General features: G+C 56.9%; 1 protein-coding gene across 2 annotated transcripts in view; it reads right to left on the minus strand.

The window, feature by feature from the left end:
* Positions 1-1190: 1190 nt before the first annotated feature.
* SBK1 (SH3 domain binding kinase 1) overlaps positions 1191-16264 on the minus strand; it is a 50786-nt gene continuing 35712 nt past the window's right edge. For both annotated transcript variants that reach the window (XM_053671549.1, XM_053671548.1), the window contains exons 2-4: positions 7052-7284; positions 5475-5677; positions 1191-4721 (exon numbers count right to left, since the gene is read on the minus strand). In XM_053671549.1, coding sequence (XP_053527524.1) covers positions 3918-4721; positions 5475-5677; positions 7052-7277 — 1233 coding nt within the window. In that variant the 5' untranslated portion in view covers positions 7278-7284 and the 3' untranslated portion in view covers positions 1191-3917. The remainder of the gene's footprint in view (positions 4722-5474; positions 5678-7051; positions 7285-16264) is intronic.

Consider the following 16264-nt stretch of genomic DNA (forward strand, 5'->3'; position numbering starts at 1 on the left):
TTCTGGAAACACTGCGGGAAGTGAGCCAAGGCAGGGCTGCTTTTAGCTCCCTGGAAAGTCAGAGGAAAGGGGGCCTCGGAGACAGGTTGGGGGGGGGGTTAGCCTGGGAAGAGCTGCTGCTGCCCACTGCTCCCTTGGTTGCAAGTATGATAGTCGCCTTCAAAGGGCTGAAATAATTTTAGGACTGTATAAATGGAACTACTCCTTAACAGTTAGGAGTTGAAATTAAATTCCACCCTTTGAGGGCAACTGCAAGGCTGATGCGGCCCTCGGTGAAAGTGAGTTTGACGGCTCTGCTCTAGGTCCCTGTCTAGAGGGTTTCTATCTTTCTCTGGCCACCAGCAACCCTGGGAGAGGTCTCAGGGGAGGGGCTTAGCAGAACACGCATTAGCTTTCCAGGCGTGTCCTTGTTATGCTGATTATTTAAAATGTGCGTACAGAGGGGTCAAGGTTATTTTCTGGTTAGTTTTACCTTCAAAGAATGTTATCAAAAGGGACCAAGGCTGGTCCACCTCAGGACGGTCTGGAATGTGTAAACCATTTGCTCTCAAGTGTCCTTGCTTAGGGAAAATAAAACCGTGTGATTCACTAGCTGGCTGTAAATTGCTCAGATGGTTTGGCCTTGTTTAATTATTTTATCTGTTTTCCTTATTCCAGTTGTCAAGGAGATTCCCCAGCTTCTTACTACCCTGCCACACAGGGAGGGCCCTGGGGAGGTCTGGGAGAGCCCGAGACTGGGGCAGGCGCTGAGCGAGAGCGTCGCGGCTGTCCCAGAGGCCAGCACGGCGGGTCTGGGGCCTCGGAGGCCGCCATCGCGGCTTTGGCTTTGGCTTTCATTTGGGTGGAAGAGGACGAATTGCAGGGTTTCAAACAATGACTGGTCTTACCTGTGAAAAGACTCACTCTGGCTGCTGAGAAGAGCCTGAAGGGGCTCAGGAGAGGGAGCAGGGTGAGGAGCTACTGCCACAGGCAGGTGAGGGACTGTGTGGTGGCAGACTCCAGGCCAGGGACAACCCCCCCCCGCCCCCCCCCAGCCTGGATCCTTGCTCTGTTGGCTTCAGGCTCAGGCCCGGGCGGGGGCCGCCCCAGCTCTGCAGACCCCACCTTAGAACATCTGCCAGGTTCTGTCCAGAGTGACTCCGCAAGCCTCCTTCTGCCCCTGCCCCTGAGACAAGACAGCCACTCGGTGGTAGTTTTTCTAAGTTTTCGTTTATTTTATAGCAATTGTCATGATTAGAGAAGTAAATAACACATTTAAAAACCTCCTCAGGGCCAAAGGGTGCCAGAGTATTTACAGACTCATGGTGGGTGGGGCGTCAACCCACGAGGCCGGGACGCCACCGGCCCTGAGCCGGCCTGGCGCCGATGCCAGCTGCCACACCTGTCCCGTCAGCCAGTGTGGGGCTTGGGGAGCATCGGCAGCTTTGAGACTCTGCACAGGGACCTGGTGGGAGACCCTCTAGCTACTTGTGGTCCTGCCTCCTGCCCAAGGGGCTCCCCACACCCCCCGGGCCAGCTCAGAGGGGCCTCTGGGAAGCACCAAAGGACAGGGGGCAGTGCGGGGGGCACAGGGGCCACAGCCCCCCAGGGTGGGACAGACTTGCACACATGTGCACGTACGCATGTGCACACACACTTCACAGAATGGCAAGGGGAGGATATTTTTGTGTATTTTTTGTTTTCTAAGTCTTCATGTCTACGGTGTTATTAACGTTTTGCTATTTATTTTTTTGTTTCTTCGACAGTGACATAAACTGAGGTAAACACCTGTGACCAACACCTGTCCTAAGGGGCAAAGGGTCCCAGCCCAACCGGCAGAGGCGGTGGCAGCGCAGGCGAGGCCCCGCTGCGAAGGAGCAGCCTGGTCCCGGCCCTGCTTCTGAGTCGGGCCATCGCCACCACCACCTGTGCCTCTGGAAGTGGCTGGGCTACGTAACTACAGTCCCTTCCCGACTCTAAAATCCTAGCTACTAAGACATGGATCTCAACAGAGACAGAGAGATACAGAGAGAGAGAGAGAGAGAGATCACTCTCCAGAGACATCTACTTGGAATCTCACTTCCTTTGTTATTGCAGGAGACAGGATGTCAAAAGGCCTAAGGCAAAAGGAGAAGTTGCGGCTGGGAGAGGTGCCCAGGTGGGCGTCAGTGGGGCCAGGGGCAGTGATGGGGGCCTTGGCCCTTGGTGAAAGGAGGGATTTGCTACTTACCTGGCATGTGGAGGCCCCAGTGCCTGCTGGAGAGGTGGGTCTTGAGAGGGGCGGCACACCGAGGAGGGGGCCAGGCCCGGGGGCAACCTGTTTGTAAACTGGACCCAGGCAGGGCAGGGGACCTATAGCCCTTTTGCATGATAGGAATGAAGGGTGAAGAGAGAGGTGGAGGCTCAGGCCAGAGGGTGGTCTGGGCTCCTGTGGTCAGCCTGGCCCTTCAAGGAGCCCCTCAAATGGCCTAGAGCCCCAGAAGGGACCCCGGCCGGAGGGATGGCAGATGGCGCCCTGCCAGGCAGAGGGAGCAGTCTCACCCATGCTGAGGTTATTGCGGGGTCCTGCTCCCCCAGAGAGGGCAGGGCGCATGAGGGAGCCTTGGGTGAGGCTGGGCCCCTCCCCTTTGTTTGTCTGCCGAGGGGCCTGACCCAACCTGCAGGTGCCTCCTGGCTGGGTTCCCTGAGGGGTGTGGTGAAAAGCAGGCCTGCACACCCTCTGGCAGCTGCCAGGTGAGACTCCGGGGACAGGGCAGAGTTACTGAGGCATCAACACACAAGGCTACACACACACACACACACACACACACCCATCACACACTCACTGCCCTCACACTTCCTCAGCAGCCCTGTTCTCATACCCATAGCATCACACGCCAGGGCCAGAGATGCGGGAGATGTGGGGACAGGGTCAGCCCGAGACTGACTGACAGCTTTGACCCCAGCAGAAACCCAGGGGAGATTTCTGGCACAAATCACTTCACAGCCTGCCAAACGCCAGGACGCTGTCTGGGCCAGGCAGCAAGGACGGAGGATCTGCAGTTCCCTGGGCCTGGGGAAGGTGTGGCGAGCAGGGGAGCTGGGTGCGCCCTGGGCTCTGCACTCACTCCCCTGCCCTGGGAGCCCTTCAGTCCCTGGGGAGGAGGGTGAGGACTCCCAGAGCTTCATCTCTCAGTGGGTGTGGGCCAAGGCAAGCTGTCCTCCTCATGGGCTCAGCATTCTCAACGGCGGGATGGGTTGGAGGGTGTCACTAGATTCCCAGGGCCCGTGCCTGCACATACACAGATACACACACACACTTTTGCAACATCCAGACATTTGCTACATTTTGCAGGGGTCTTAGCCTCTCCCCTCCAGCCTCCCAGGGAAGCAGCAGGAGGCAGCGGGGCAACACTGCCCTCAGCTCACCGTCCTCTTCCCAGCCAGTGCCCAGGGCCCCTAAGCCCCTTCTCTGCTCCAACACTTCAGGCCCTGTCTGTGTCCAGGGTGGGTGGGTGGGGGGCAGGAGGACAGGACCTAGGGTGGGACTGTGGGATCATCTGCCAGGAGGTGCAAAGGGCTGGGAGCAACTAGTCAGGGTTCCAGGGTTCAGGGAGCTGCTGGGAGTCCACCCATAAGCTCCATGCTCCTGGGGAGGGAGGGCGCTGGGGGGGGGGGGCTCTGAATCCTCAGGTCTGTGGGGCTTGGCTCCTGTGGGCCAAGCCCCTGCCCCACAGGCCAGGCCAGAGGCCTTTTGGTGGCCATGTCCCCAGCCCCTTGAACGGATGGGTGCCTGGGCTGCCTTCCTGCCTAATCTACCACCACTCCCTCGGGGCTGGTCCATGTTGCTGCTGCCTCCACCACCAGCTTGGCACGGGCCCAGGGTGGCTCCAGCAACCAGCCCTGCTGCGTGCGCAGCAACCAACCCTCAGCCCCCTGCGCCAGAGCAGCAGGATGGCTCAGACGCAGATCTCGATGGCCGTGGCCAGCACCACCTGCCCTTTGCTCTTGTCCGGGCGGCCATCGGTCCTGCCTGGGGGCCCTGGGGGGGCCAGACCGGCCTCAGGCACCGGCACTGGCCCGACGGCTGGGGGAGAGGGTCGGGAGCCGCTGCCACTCTCCGTCAGCACAGTGCGCTTGAGCGGCCCGGGCGCCTCCAGGCGCAGCGGCCCTGCAGGCGGCGGGCGGTCCCCCGTGGGCTTGCGTGCGCGGTGCGAGGGCCTGCGCCGCAGCTCAGAGGTGAGCTCGTGTTTGAGGAAGCGGAAGACCTCCTTGGCCGGGCCACGCCGCTCAGGCTCCAGAGCCAGCAGCCGCTGGAACATGCGCAGGGCGGGCTCTGTGAACCGGCGCCACTGGGACGGCAGCCCGGGCAGGCGGCCACGCTGCCAGCGCACGAACTCCTCGAAGAAGGCGTCAGCTCCGGAGGCCGCCTCCCACGGGAAGTTACCGGTGAGCACACAGAAAATGAGCACGCCGAAGGCCCACACGTCCACGCCGGTGTCCACGGCCAGGCCGTCCGCGCGGCCCGCCTGGCACACCTCAGGCGCCGTGTAAGGGATGGTGCCGCTGACCCGTTTCACGCGGCAGCCCACGCGGCGCGTCATGCCGAAGTCAGCCAGCTTCACGCGGCGGCACTCACGGTCGAACAGCAGCACGTTCTCAGGCTTGATGTCCCGGTGCACCAGCTGCCGCCCGTGCATGAAATCCAGTGCCAGGCCCAGCTGCTGCACACAGCGCTTCACCGTGTCCTCCGGGAGCCCCACCTGGGGCCAGAGAAGGGGGCAGGCTCAGGGCCGCCCGCCCCTCCCCCCTCCCCCCACCCTCTGCCTGCTGCCAGTGCTGCCACACCTGTCCCACCTCCAGCCAGGGCCTGGCCTCTCCGGTGTTCGTGCCCCGTGCCCCTAACAGCACCGGCTGCCCTCCCTCACCACCAGGGCATCTTCCTCGGTCTGGCTCCTTTCCCCCAGGGACTGCAGTGACGGTACCGAGCACCCACCACGGGCCAGGTGCTGTGTTAAGCCCCCTACCCTGCACCGTCTCAGCAACTCCTCACAGGGGCTCCCTATTATGCCCATTTCTCTTGTAGGGGACACTGAGGCTGCGAGAGGCTTTGTCACTTACTCCGCAGGTGGCAGAGCATACTCAAACCTGGCGCCGGCTAGCTGCAAAGCTGGGTGCCTGGGATCCTCCTGGCACTCTCCCTACCCAGGGCACCTTCTCTGAGAAGACTGGTGGCCCTTCTGCCTCCCTTCTGGTGTCCCCACCCAGTCGTTTGTAGCTGCAGCGGAAGCGACTGCTGGACTTCATCCATCATCTGGCCGTTCCCCCAGTGCACAGCTTAGCCTGTGTCCTCCACTAGGACCACAGCAGGACCTTTGTCCTGCTCACGGTGAATCCCCAGGCCTCCAGTGACTCATAAATGCTCACGAATTAAACCAGTGCCCTGACTTCACCCCAACTCTCACACTGGGGCCCTGGAAGACCATCTCCCCTCCGTCAGCTGCCACCCCAAGTACCTGAGGGGGAATGATGTCGAACAGGTCCCCGGCGGGCGCATACTCCTGGGCAAAGACGTAGCAGTCCTCGGTCTCAAACACAACGTCGAAGACCTTGATAATGAAGGGGCTGGAGGAGAGGCTGTTGGTGATGCTCACCTCCCGCAGGAAGTTCTTCAGCTTCGTTTTGCTCTTGTTCACAAATTTCAGCGCCATTTTCGTGCCTGGCAGGGCAACAGTGGTGAAGGTCCCCTCTCCCTGCCCTTCTGCACCTGACACATACCCATGCCTGTCAGGCACAAGGCACGCCAGGGGTCCCAGTGGGCATGACCCAGTGAGAGGAGAGCCCTTGGCAAAGGACATGCAATCAAGCAGGGCCCAGCCTGGGTCTTCTGCACCCAGCCTGCGAGCCTCAAGGAGAAGGCCTGCTGCCTCCCCTCCCTTCTCACTTTCTCCCTGGCAGGCCACGGGCGTTCACCTGTCTGCCTCCATCAACTGCAGCAGGGCTTCCTGAGCACAGGGCCCTCTGTCTCGCTCATAGCTGCCTCTCCCGTGCCTGTGAGTCTGGTGCACAGCAGGTGCTCAACAAATGTTTGTTAAATGGGCGAATGAATAAGAAGGAATTAGACACTGAGAGGCGAGGGCCTGCACAGCACATATCCCTGACTCTGCTTGGGCAGGCACCTGTACCTATCCGGGTCTGCGGCTGTGTGACACGCGCCTGTGTGTCCACAGAGCACTTACAATCACAGGCCTTGCCCTTAGGAATTCACACTCACAACTCACTCCTCACAGTGACCCTATGAGCTGGGCACTAAGGCTATCCTGTTTTACAGAAGAGGAAACTTGGGCACAGAGAGGATAAGTCACTTGCCTAAGGTCACACAGCAAGCAAGTGGCAAACAGGTGACCCATGTCCAGTGCTTCCTGTCACCTTCAGTTCGGGCAGAGCCCCCTGCTCCAGGTGTGTGCAGATGTGGGAGCTCATGCAGACCCCATCTCTGATTGACTGAGTGGGCACTGCTGTGAGCCTACAGTATGGGGAAGACATCAAGCTCCATGGTTAAGTGAGAAGGCTCTGAAGCTGATGACTGGGGTCTCGTCCTAGCTCAAACCCTCTGGGTGACCTTGGCCAAGTGACTGACTCTCTGGGTCTCAGCGTTCTCCCCTGAGAAATGGAGATGGCCACACTGTTCTCACAGGGTCACCCCCACCTCCATGAAACACGGTGCCCTGTTCTGGAGGACTCACAGCTCTGTCCGTGGCCCTGGGTCAGCTATCACTGATATGCTGGTGATTCTCCAAACACCACAACCAGCCCTGACCTTGACCTCCTCCTGAGCTCCAAATGTCCTTGGTGTACTCCCTTGGGTGTCCCAAAGGTAACCCGGACATTCCCAAAGCATCCAAGTTGGGCACTATGCCCCTAGATTCCTCCTTCATTCCATCTATCTGGTCTCCTCCTCTCTGGGCTATTCAAGCTGCATCCTCTTCACCCGGACCACTGACTCTGCCTCCTGGACCCCACAGAGAGCACCTGAGAGCTCCAGCTAACTCTCTACTCAAGCCTTAAAACCAGCCACCCTGCAGGTACTCACCTGTGCCCTTGTATGCCACCAGGTCAACTTTCCCATAGGTGCCTTTGCCCAGTTCCCGGACCAGTTCGTAGTGCTTGGTGACATCACTGGCGGCCAGCGTGCGGAGGGTCAGCGCCTGCATGTCTTCGGTGAGGAGCGGCACGCCTGCACCCAGTCCAGGGGCCGTCCCTGGCCCACAGCAGGGCAGGGAGCGGGGCGGGTCGGGCTCCGGGCAGCCCACACTCATCTTCTCCCTGTTGTGAGGAGGTGTGGCATGGCGTGTGACGTCAGGCCAGGGCCCCCTCCCCCATGTGCTTTTTAAAAATATATATTTTATTGATTATGCTATTACAGTTGTCCCATTTCCCCCCTTCATTCCCCTCCACCCTACACTCCCTCTCCCACCACATTCCCCACCTTTAGTTCATGTCCATGTGTCTTAGGTTCTTTAGCTTTTACATTTCCCCTACTATTCTTGCCCTCCCCCTGTCTATTTTCTGCCTGCCATCTATGCTTATTCTCTGTACCTCCCCCCCACTCCCCTGTTGCTAACCCTGCATATGATCTCCATTTCTGTGGTTCAGTTCCTGTTCTAGTTGTTTGCTTAGTTTTTTATTTTAGGTGTGGTTGTAATTGTGAGTTTGTTGTCATTTTAGTATACGTTTTTTATCTTCTTTTTCTTAGATAAGTCCCTTTAACATTTCATATAAGGGCTTGGTGATGATGAACTCCTTGAACTTGACCTTATCTGAGAAGCACTTTATCTGTCCTTTTATTTTGCCCGACCTGCTTCGCTGCTGGCTTCACCCCTCTCACCGGTTTAGCTGAGCGGTTTGTTATTTTCAGACTCTGTATTCGATTTTCTGTGTGGTTTGGTTGTGTTTATTGTTGTTAAAACTTTATTAGTTTTTAGATTTGGTTGTGCGAGGACGAAAAGTGTTCCCACCTATGCCTCCATCTTGGCGGAAGTCTGTCCTTCCATTCTAAATGAAAGCTTTGCTGGATAGAGCAATCTTGGCTGTAGGTCTTTAGATTTCATGACTTGGAATACTTCTTTCCAGCACCTTCTTGCCTGTAAGGTCTCTTTTGAGAAATCAGCTGACAGTCTGATGGGAACTCCTTTGTAGGTTACTGTCTCCTTAGCTCTTGCTGCTTCTAGGATTCTCTCCTTCATTTTAATCTTGGCTAATATAATTATGATGTGCCTTGGTGTGTTCCTCCTTGGGTCCAACTTCTTTGGGACTCCCTGAGCTTCCTGGATTTCCTAGAAGTCTATTGCCTTTGCCAGATTGGGGAAGTTCTCCTTTATTATTTGTTCAAATAAGTTTTCCTCTTGTTGCTCTTCCTCTTCCCCTTCTGGTACCCCTAGAATTCGGATGTTGGAACATTTAAAGATGTCCTGGAGGTTCCTAAGCCTCTCCTCATTTTTTTGAATTCTTGTTTCTTCATTTTGTTCTGGTTGAATGTTTCTTCCTTCCTTCTGGTCCACTCCACTGATTTGAGTCCCAGTTTCCTTCCCATCACTATTGGTTTCCTGTGCATTTCCCTTCATTTCACTTAGTTTAGCCTTCATATGTTCCTCTAATTTGTGACTGAAATCAACCAGTTCTGTGAGCATCCTGATCACCAGTGTTTTGATCTGTGCATCTGATAGGTTGGCTATCTCTTTGTCGCTTAGAAGTATTGGCTCTGGGGCTTTGAGCTGTTTTTCTGCTTGAGCCATAATGTTTTGGTCTGTTTGCACCTATTATGTATGAGAAGTGGAGCCTTAGGTGTTCACCAGGGCGGGGCCACCCAAGTCGCTGGGTTGAGATGCTGTATGGGGGTGGGGTCAGAGAGGGAAAAAAAAGTGGCATTTGCTCTGCTCTCTGTTGCACCTCCGTCCCTTCTGCTGCTTCCCCCAAGTGAACTGGGCCTTTCTGGTGCTGACTCCATGTGGGTGGGCTTATGTGCGTTCTAGGACCCTGTGGGTCTCTCCAACAAACTCCTGTGAGGGTTGAAGTCTCTCCCTGTGTGTCAGCCCCCACAAGTATTTTCAATCGGTGTTTTGAGGCTTTATTTTCCAGCACTAGGACCCTGGGTTGCGCGGTATGTCTTGCCCACCAGTTATCTGCGCGTGAATGTGGGACTGCTGCCTGGTCATCCAGCCACCTTGCACACAGTACCCTGCTTCTCAGTTGCCGCCTTGCTGGGTCTGCCCATTGCCACCCCACGCTCTGGGTCTGCCAGTCGCCACCTGGGTGCCCAGGGTCTTCCCGTTGCTGCCTTGCGTGCCCAGGGTGCCTTGTGCACCCGGTGTCACCGCTTCCTGTGCCGTGACCCCTCTCCGCCCTGCCTACTGGTCTGGATGAATGTGTCTATTTTAATCCCTTGGACTTCCATATAGTTCAATTTTCTCTCAGTTTTAGTTGTTATTTTGTTTCTAAATTGTTGTCCTTATTTTGGTTGTTCGAGGAGGCACAGTGTGTCTGCCTACGCCTCCATCTTGGCCGGAAGTCCCCCACCTACTTTTCTCCTCCCCAGTACCCAGGATCCCCGGGGCTGCGGGCAGATGCCAGGCCCACGACGGCCACGAGGGGACGACAGCATCTTCGTTGCTGAAGAATTACCCTTCTCCAGGGCATCAGGACCCGGCTGAGCCAGCATCCCCAAAATAGTCGCTGCCCCTGAGTCCCAACTTGGGTCCTGCCAGCCTATTTGTCTCATACTGTCAAGTGTCAGTGGTGATAAGGATACAGAGACAAGCCACGGACTGAGTTCACACGAGTGGTCCCAACCACAGTGCTGACCAGCACCTGCTGTGGGCCAGGTGTTGCTCAGAGCCCTGCGGACAGCATCCCGAATAAATGGGGAAGAACCTTGCTCATGGGACTTACGCCCTAGGAGGAGACGGATATAAACACAGTAAACAGATGAATTATACGTTATGAGGAAAGGTGATACAAGCTATAGAGAAAATAAGGCTGGGGGTGGGGAAGGCAAGGTCACCGTATCAAAAACTTCAGTTACAGAGTCTCAGAAAACTCAGGCAGGATGGTGCAGATGTGGCCACGCACCCACCACAGCTTTATCATTCCCAACTGGCCACAGATGACAGCGCAGCCCCCCTCAGGTGCACATAGCCCTGCCTGGGCGCCCAGACAGGAGGGCAGAGCGCCTGTCTCAAGGAGAGCTGCCCCTCCCTCCCCCTCCACATTCAAGGCCTGACTGACTCCTTCAAAGTCCATGCAAGCTGGGTGCACCCACCCCCTTGAGGTACTGAGTTTGTGTGCAGATGGTGCTGGGTGGGGTCGGAGTGTAGAGCTGCTGTGGGGAGAGCCCAGGCCTTGGCAACGGTGAATGCCTTTCTGGGGCCTGCATTTCTTGTCTAATGGGGAGAGGATCAGACCGGGGGCCTGAGCCCCCAGGAGTATGTGCATGCACACGTGTGCTGGTGTGCACGCCAGCGGGAGAGGCCAGCACTGGATCCTCCAGAAGCTGAGCCCCGGATCCTGCCTCCTGGGTGCTTCCTCTGCTCACCTCACTCTCCTCTACCTCCGGCCCAGGTGTATCCCCAACACTCTCAGCAACCACCCCTTGCAAGACCCCCCCGTGGCCGAGAGAAAGCACAGACTTGGAGCCAGACAACTTGGGTTTGAATCCCAGCTCTGTCATTTCTAGCTGGTTGGCCCTGGGCAAGTTACTTCGTCTCTGTGCCTCTATTTCCCATCTGTAAGAAGGACAGGAGTACCTTCTCCTTCTGGGTTGCTGTGGGGGTTCAGCGAGGTCACAGATGAGAAGTGCTTGGCGCCTGCCCCAGAGTGTGTGTGTTCTCATCACTATGGTCTACGTTCTCTCTGGCTGAGCATAGCCAGAGGCTGGAGAAGGGGTGAGTTCCTCATGAGGCCAATGTCTTCACCCTGGCCCAGCTGCTCCCCTTCCAGAGCCAAACCTCCTCTCCTCCTCTGCTTTCTCCTTCCCTCTCTGCACGACCCAGCCTCCCACTTCACAGGGAGCGAAGGAACATCAGGAGGGAACTTCCTGGCCTCCCACCTAGCCCCAGACGGAGGAGCTCCATCTGTACGTTTTCCCAGCTGGCTGGGGTGCGCACAGCTCTCCTCCCACCTCAGCTTTGGCTCCCGCCCCTTCTGCTTCCTCAGGATCCTTCTCCCCTATTCGGCCCCCTCCCCTCCATTCATGAATAAGCCTGTTCTGATAGAAGCTTCCCCTGCCTACTGCTTTTCCTCTCCTAGCTTGTTCAGCCTGAACATATGCCAGAAGTCCATCAGAAATACCACATAAATGCCCTGAGAGTATCTGCAGCCCATTTCACAAACCCTCAGGAGGGATGGTGGCAGGCCCATGGAGACCCCTGTGTTGCCTCCACCACTGTTGCTGTGCTCAAGCCAACTCTGCCATGGCACCATCACCAAGTCTCTGCAGTCCCAGTTCCAGGCTGGAGAGCACTGGGCCCTTCTGGCTGCAGCCAACAACCGGGCTCAAGTGGGGGTGTCTCCCCACCATAGTCTTCCCTGGTTTCAGGGCTGGAAGGGGTCAGCCCTTCCAACTCCTGTCAAACACCCACCCACTGGCTGGGTGGAGAGGATCCCCAGTGAGCGCTGCGGTGACGGCTTTGATGCAGCAGGGAACAGTAAGGTCACCTCTGTGCTGGAGTCGCCAGTTTCCCATGGAGTCTGGGGCTCTCTCCAGGGTGCCGATGAGCACATGGCCTCTTTGCCTTTGCCCTCCAGGGAGATCCCGGGTGACTCTGCTGACCTACTTCTCCTGGTGTGTGGACACCCAGGGCTGCAAGGTGGGTAGCCCACGGGTGTGCAGGCATGTGCACACACGTGCGATGCTCCCACTTTGGGCAGTTTCCACATTCCTTGGGCACTTGACTGGCAGCTGCCGGTTGCTGGAAGGAAGCCCTTTCCTCCCTTCCCCAGGAACTCGGGGTGCCTGGCTCCTCCCTGCTGCTTTGGCCTCAGACCTGTCCTGTGTGGGCACCGGGCTGTCAGGGGCACAGCCAGAGGGGTGGGTTTTGGCCCCAACATGTGCCCCCTTACCCTGGGCCCAGCCCATGCTCCGACACTGCCCCGCACTGCCTCTGCACAGCTCTAATGCCCCTTGGTCTGCCCCACTACTCCTGCTGCCTGCCTTCGCCCACCCTACCCCACGCCCCAGCTTCTGAGGCTCACTGTCCTCAGGTCCCACTCCTTCAAGAAGCCTTCCTGGCAGCCCAGGTGCCAATTCCGGTCTGCTCAGACCCCAGGATTCAGATGGGGTCCGCCTCTCGCAGGGTCCCTGTTGAGTATGTTGGGGTGGTCTCGGCTGTTCCTCGCCTGTCCCCATCAGTAGGCCACAGGCACCCCAGGGGCTGAGGCCACATCAGATTCAAGTCTGTCTATCACTGATTCAGTCCCTAGGATCCAGTTTTGGGGTTTGTCCCTATTGCCCCTACTTCCTTCCTCGTCTCCCTCTTTCCGGGGTCTGTTCTCTGCGGGGTGCCAGTGGGAGATAAGGAATGAACCCACACACTGTCCCTGCTACTGCGCCACCCTGCCAGGTACACGCTGCCTCTGACCCAGTTCCTACGCACGTGACTTAAGAGGCGCAGTGGGGAGCGACGGAGACTGCACAGGCCTTGGGGCTCAGCAGGCTTGGCCTTGATCCTAGCATGCGCCACTTTCTAGCTGGGTGACCTTGAGCAAGTCACATCACTCCTCTGGGCCGTGGCTGCTGCATCCGTGTGCCGAAGGAAATAATAATAATAATGACGATAGCAGCAGCAACTACCACGTAAACTGCACTTACTTGCCAGGCCCTGTTCTGAGGATGAACTCACCGCGCCCTCACGATGCCGTGAGGTGAGCGTCATTACTGCCCCCACTTTAGGGGTGAGGAGAACGAGGCAGAGACAGGACAACGTGACCAAGGTCGAACCGCTAGTGCAGCGGCGGCTCCCCAGGTGGAAGGTTGGAGCCTCTCCAGACCCCTCAGGAGCGGAAACGGAGGCTGCAGGGGGCGGAGCCTCTGCCAAGGCAGTGCCTGCGCTCTTGGTCGGCTCCTGCTAAGAGGGGACAATGGGTGCCAGGCCCCGGCCCGGGGGCTTCACACAAATGAACTCAATCCTCACAACAATCCACGCAGAAGGACCAGCTCCTTTCTTCAGGCGGGGCCTCGAGACCAGAATGAGCGAAACATGTCTACCACCCTGAGTAACCATGCAGGGAGGTTACTCAGGTTGAAGGCATTTGTCCGACGTCGGTAGGGAACTCGATGTGACAGTGTTTCACCCGCGTCACCGTCACTGCCTCTGCTCTAAGGAGTGGCTGTGAACGCGTCAGCACCAGGCAGCGAGGCTCCTGGCCGACCCGGGGTGGGTGGCGCGGCACCTGTCCGCTCTCTCGCGGGCTGTGCTGCCCCCTGGGGGGCCCCGCATGCCTTGCACCCCAAGTGCACGTCCTCGGGGGCCCCCAGGGAGGCCCTCGGTTTCCCGTCTGTGTTGCTGAAGGCAGGAGGCTGTCACCCATTCTTCGTGGCTCAGACCACGGACGCCGTGGCCCTGTGGGCCGGGCGCTCCTGCACGTGTGGGGAGGGCCACGGAAGTGGGGGTAGGGTTTCCCAGGCCAGAAGCCAGAGCGAACCACCACCTACCACTTCCTGCTGGCAGGCGGCTCTAGGTGGGTGCCCCGTGAAAACTACACCCAATACACACCCCAACTCAGGCCTGCCCTGGAGCCCCTGCCGGCTACACACACACAGTACTAGCTTGGCAGAACTTCACTGAGTCCTCAGAAGCATCCCAGCAGGGGAGGGCTACACACTTCCCATTTCTTCAGAACAGCTTGAGGTTTAACTTACGTACCACAGAATTCTCCCAAAGTGTACAATTCAACGATTTTAATAAACGTAGACAGCTGTGCAGCCATGGCCACAGTTGAGTGATGTTTCTATTTTACGGAGGAAGAACAGAGCCCGAGAGTCGATGATTTACCGTGGTTCTGGGGAAGATGACCAGCTGCCCACCAAGCCCTGTCTGGGTCTCCATACCATGGAGCTGGAGGGCGGCTGTCCACACACGCTTCTCACCTCCCTTGCGCCAGGCGTGGCCCCGCGGCTGGTTTTCCCCAATGGGATGAGAGCAGAAATTATGTGTCACTGCTGGGCTGGGGCTTTTAAGAATTGGGTAGTCTCTCTATTTCCTCTCCTATGTGCTGACTTGATGTAGAGGACTCCCAGGCCCTAAAAGGTGGTGGAGCTACAAGGCAGGAGGAGCCCGTGTCCCTGGCTGTGGGAGCATTACTCACTCTGCATTTTATCTGAGCCAGAAGGAAACTTCTAATGTGTTAGGCTGATGAGGTATAGGGGCTTATTTGTTATAGAAGCTAGCATTACCCTAATTCAAGAGTTATGTAGCAAGTAAGCAAAACAGTAAGATTTGAACCTCAGTGTGTCTGCCTGCCTGGAGTGGGGCCAGAGAAGGTAATCTGGATGCTGAAAACCCTGCCAATGAAGTGATAAGAACCCAGTTACAGGAGTAGGTGAAGGGCAACCAGCCTGTATACGAAAGGGGCCTCTCCTTATCCTGTCTGTGGGAGGATAATACTAACTAACATTTATGGAGCATTCATGTCAACTGCTGTGCTAACACTGTGGATGAAATCATCTAACAATCACAAGTCTAGGAGGTAGGTCCCAGCTCCCATTATTATCCCCATTTAACAGGAAGGGATATCGAGGCACAGATGGGCCAAGTAACCTGCCAAGAGCTAATACTTAGCACAGCTGGGATCTGAACTCGGGCCATCTGGCTTCAGGTCGCATGCACTGTGTCCTTTGAGGCTCCTGAAGGCAGTCCCAGGCAGATAGCCCTTAAAATGAGACAGTGCCCACAGCTGCACCAGGGAGGGAGTCAGCGTGCAGACAGGTAGACAGTGGGTGCCCCACTGTCTGGGAATCAGCCGGGGGCAAAATCAGACTAAGCAGTTGATGGTCAGACCTTTCTGACTCTCTCTCTGGGTTCCCAGGCTCTCGGTCTCCACGCTGGCCTCAGTGCGGGTGAGCCCGAAAGGGGCACCCTTGACACAGCCTTCCCTTGAGTAGGTGCCACTGAACAGATGATTGTTCTTGGGTGGGTCACCTGCTTGCATCAATATTACTATAAGTCCCTGTGAAAAACTAGCTACCAGGTAGAATTTCAGGTACAGAGTGGGGACAGGGAGCCCCTCTCTTACCTGCTTACTTTGCTTCTCTGTAAAGCTGGGGGCTGAAGCTTCATGCCCTTAGCCTGCATGGCTGAATCAGCTCCCCAGAACCCCACATTCTCCCCTTGCCTGCCTCCAGGTTGCTCCTCTCCAACCCCCTCTCCTACGCATGTGATCAGATACATTTTATGAAGAGCAGATTGGCCCTGATTCTTGCCTAACTCACTCATTTTCAATGGCTCCTTGGCTGGAACCATGATGTTTTTCCCTGCTCATCACCGACTTCCCTTTCTTTAGGGAATGGTCTCTCTCAGTCCATATGTTCAGTAGGGTTGTCTCCACCCTGGCTTTAGGGGCAGGCCTGACCCCGGCCTGGCCAACCAGTGGGTCCATCCCACCCCCAGGTCAAGGTGGCTCTGATCTAGATCAGACATGCCTGAAGCCAACTGCACGCCTGAGTGTTTGCCTCACGATCAAAACATCTCCCTTTCCGTGTGAGCCAGTTTCAGTCGAGTTTATATAACCTGCGACCTGCAGCTTGCAGGGGCACGTCTACTGGCGCCCCGTGTTGGGTGCTGACGGGGTGGGCAGGTCAGAGTGATATGTCAGATCCAGGGTGTAACCCTACAAATCCGGAAGGCAGACAATATAAAGACACAGATAACCATAGGCCAGAAAGGCAATGGTCAGTGCTCCAACATTTCCAAGGAGGGCACTGGCAGTGGGGATCAGGGTGGCCTCCTGGAGGAGGTGACAGCTGAGTGAGCCTTGAGGCAGACTGACAATTCAGCAGGAAACCCAGGAGCTCCTTGAAAGCAAGCCCTATACCTTAATCATCCTGCTATTTCAAACACTTAGGGCGTGACAAATGCCGGGTGAATAATTCTTTAAGTGTGAGGGAAGTTGTAACTTTTTATATCTCGGCTTTCCTGTATGTGATCCTACAGGCACAGACCTGTCTTCCCAGGGGCCTTCCTGAGGCACCATTGGCCCCATTGTACAGATGTGGAGGCTGGCGGCCAGAAGGGAAGCGTGATTTGTTCAAAAT

This window comes from Artibeus jamaicensis, unplaced genomic scaffold (assembly GCF_021234435.1).
Source record: "Artibeus jamaicensis isolate MK-2021 breed Jamaican fruit bat unplaced genomic scaffold, CSHL_Jam_final contig_700, whole genome shotgun sequence".
NCBI lineage: Eukaryota > Metazoa > Chordata > Mammalia > Chiroptera > Phyllostomidae > Artibeus > Artibeus jamaicensis.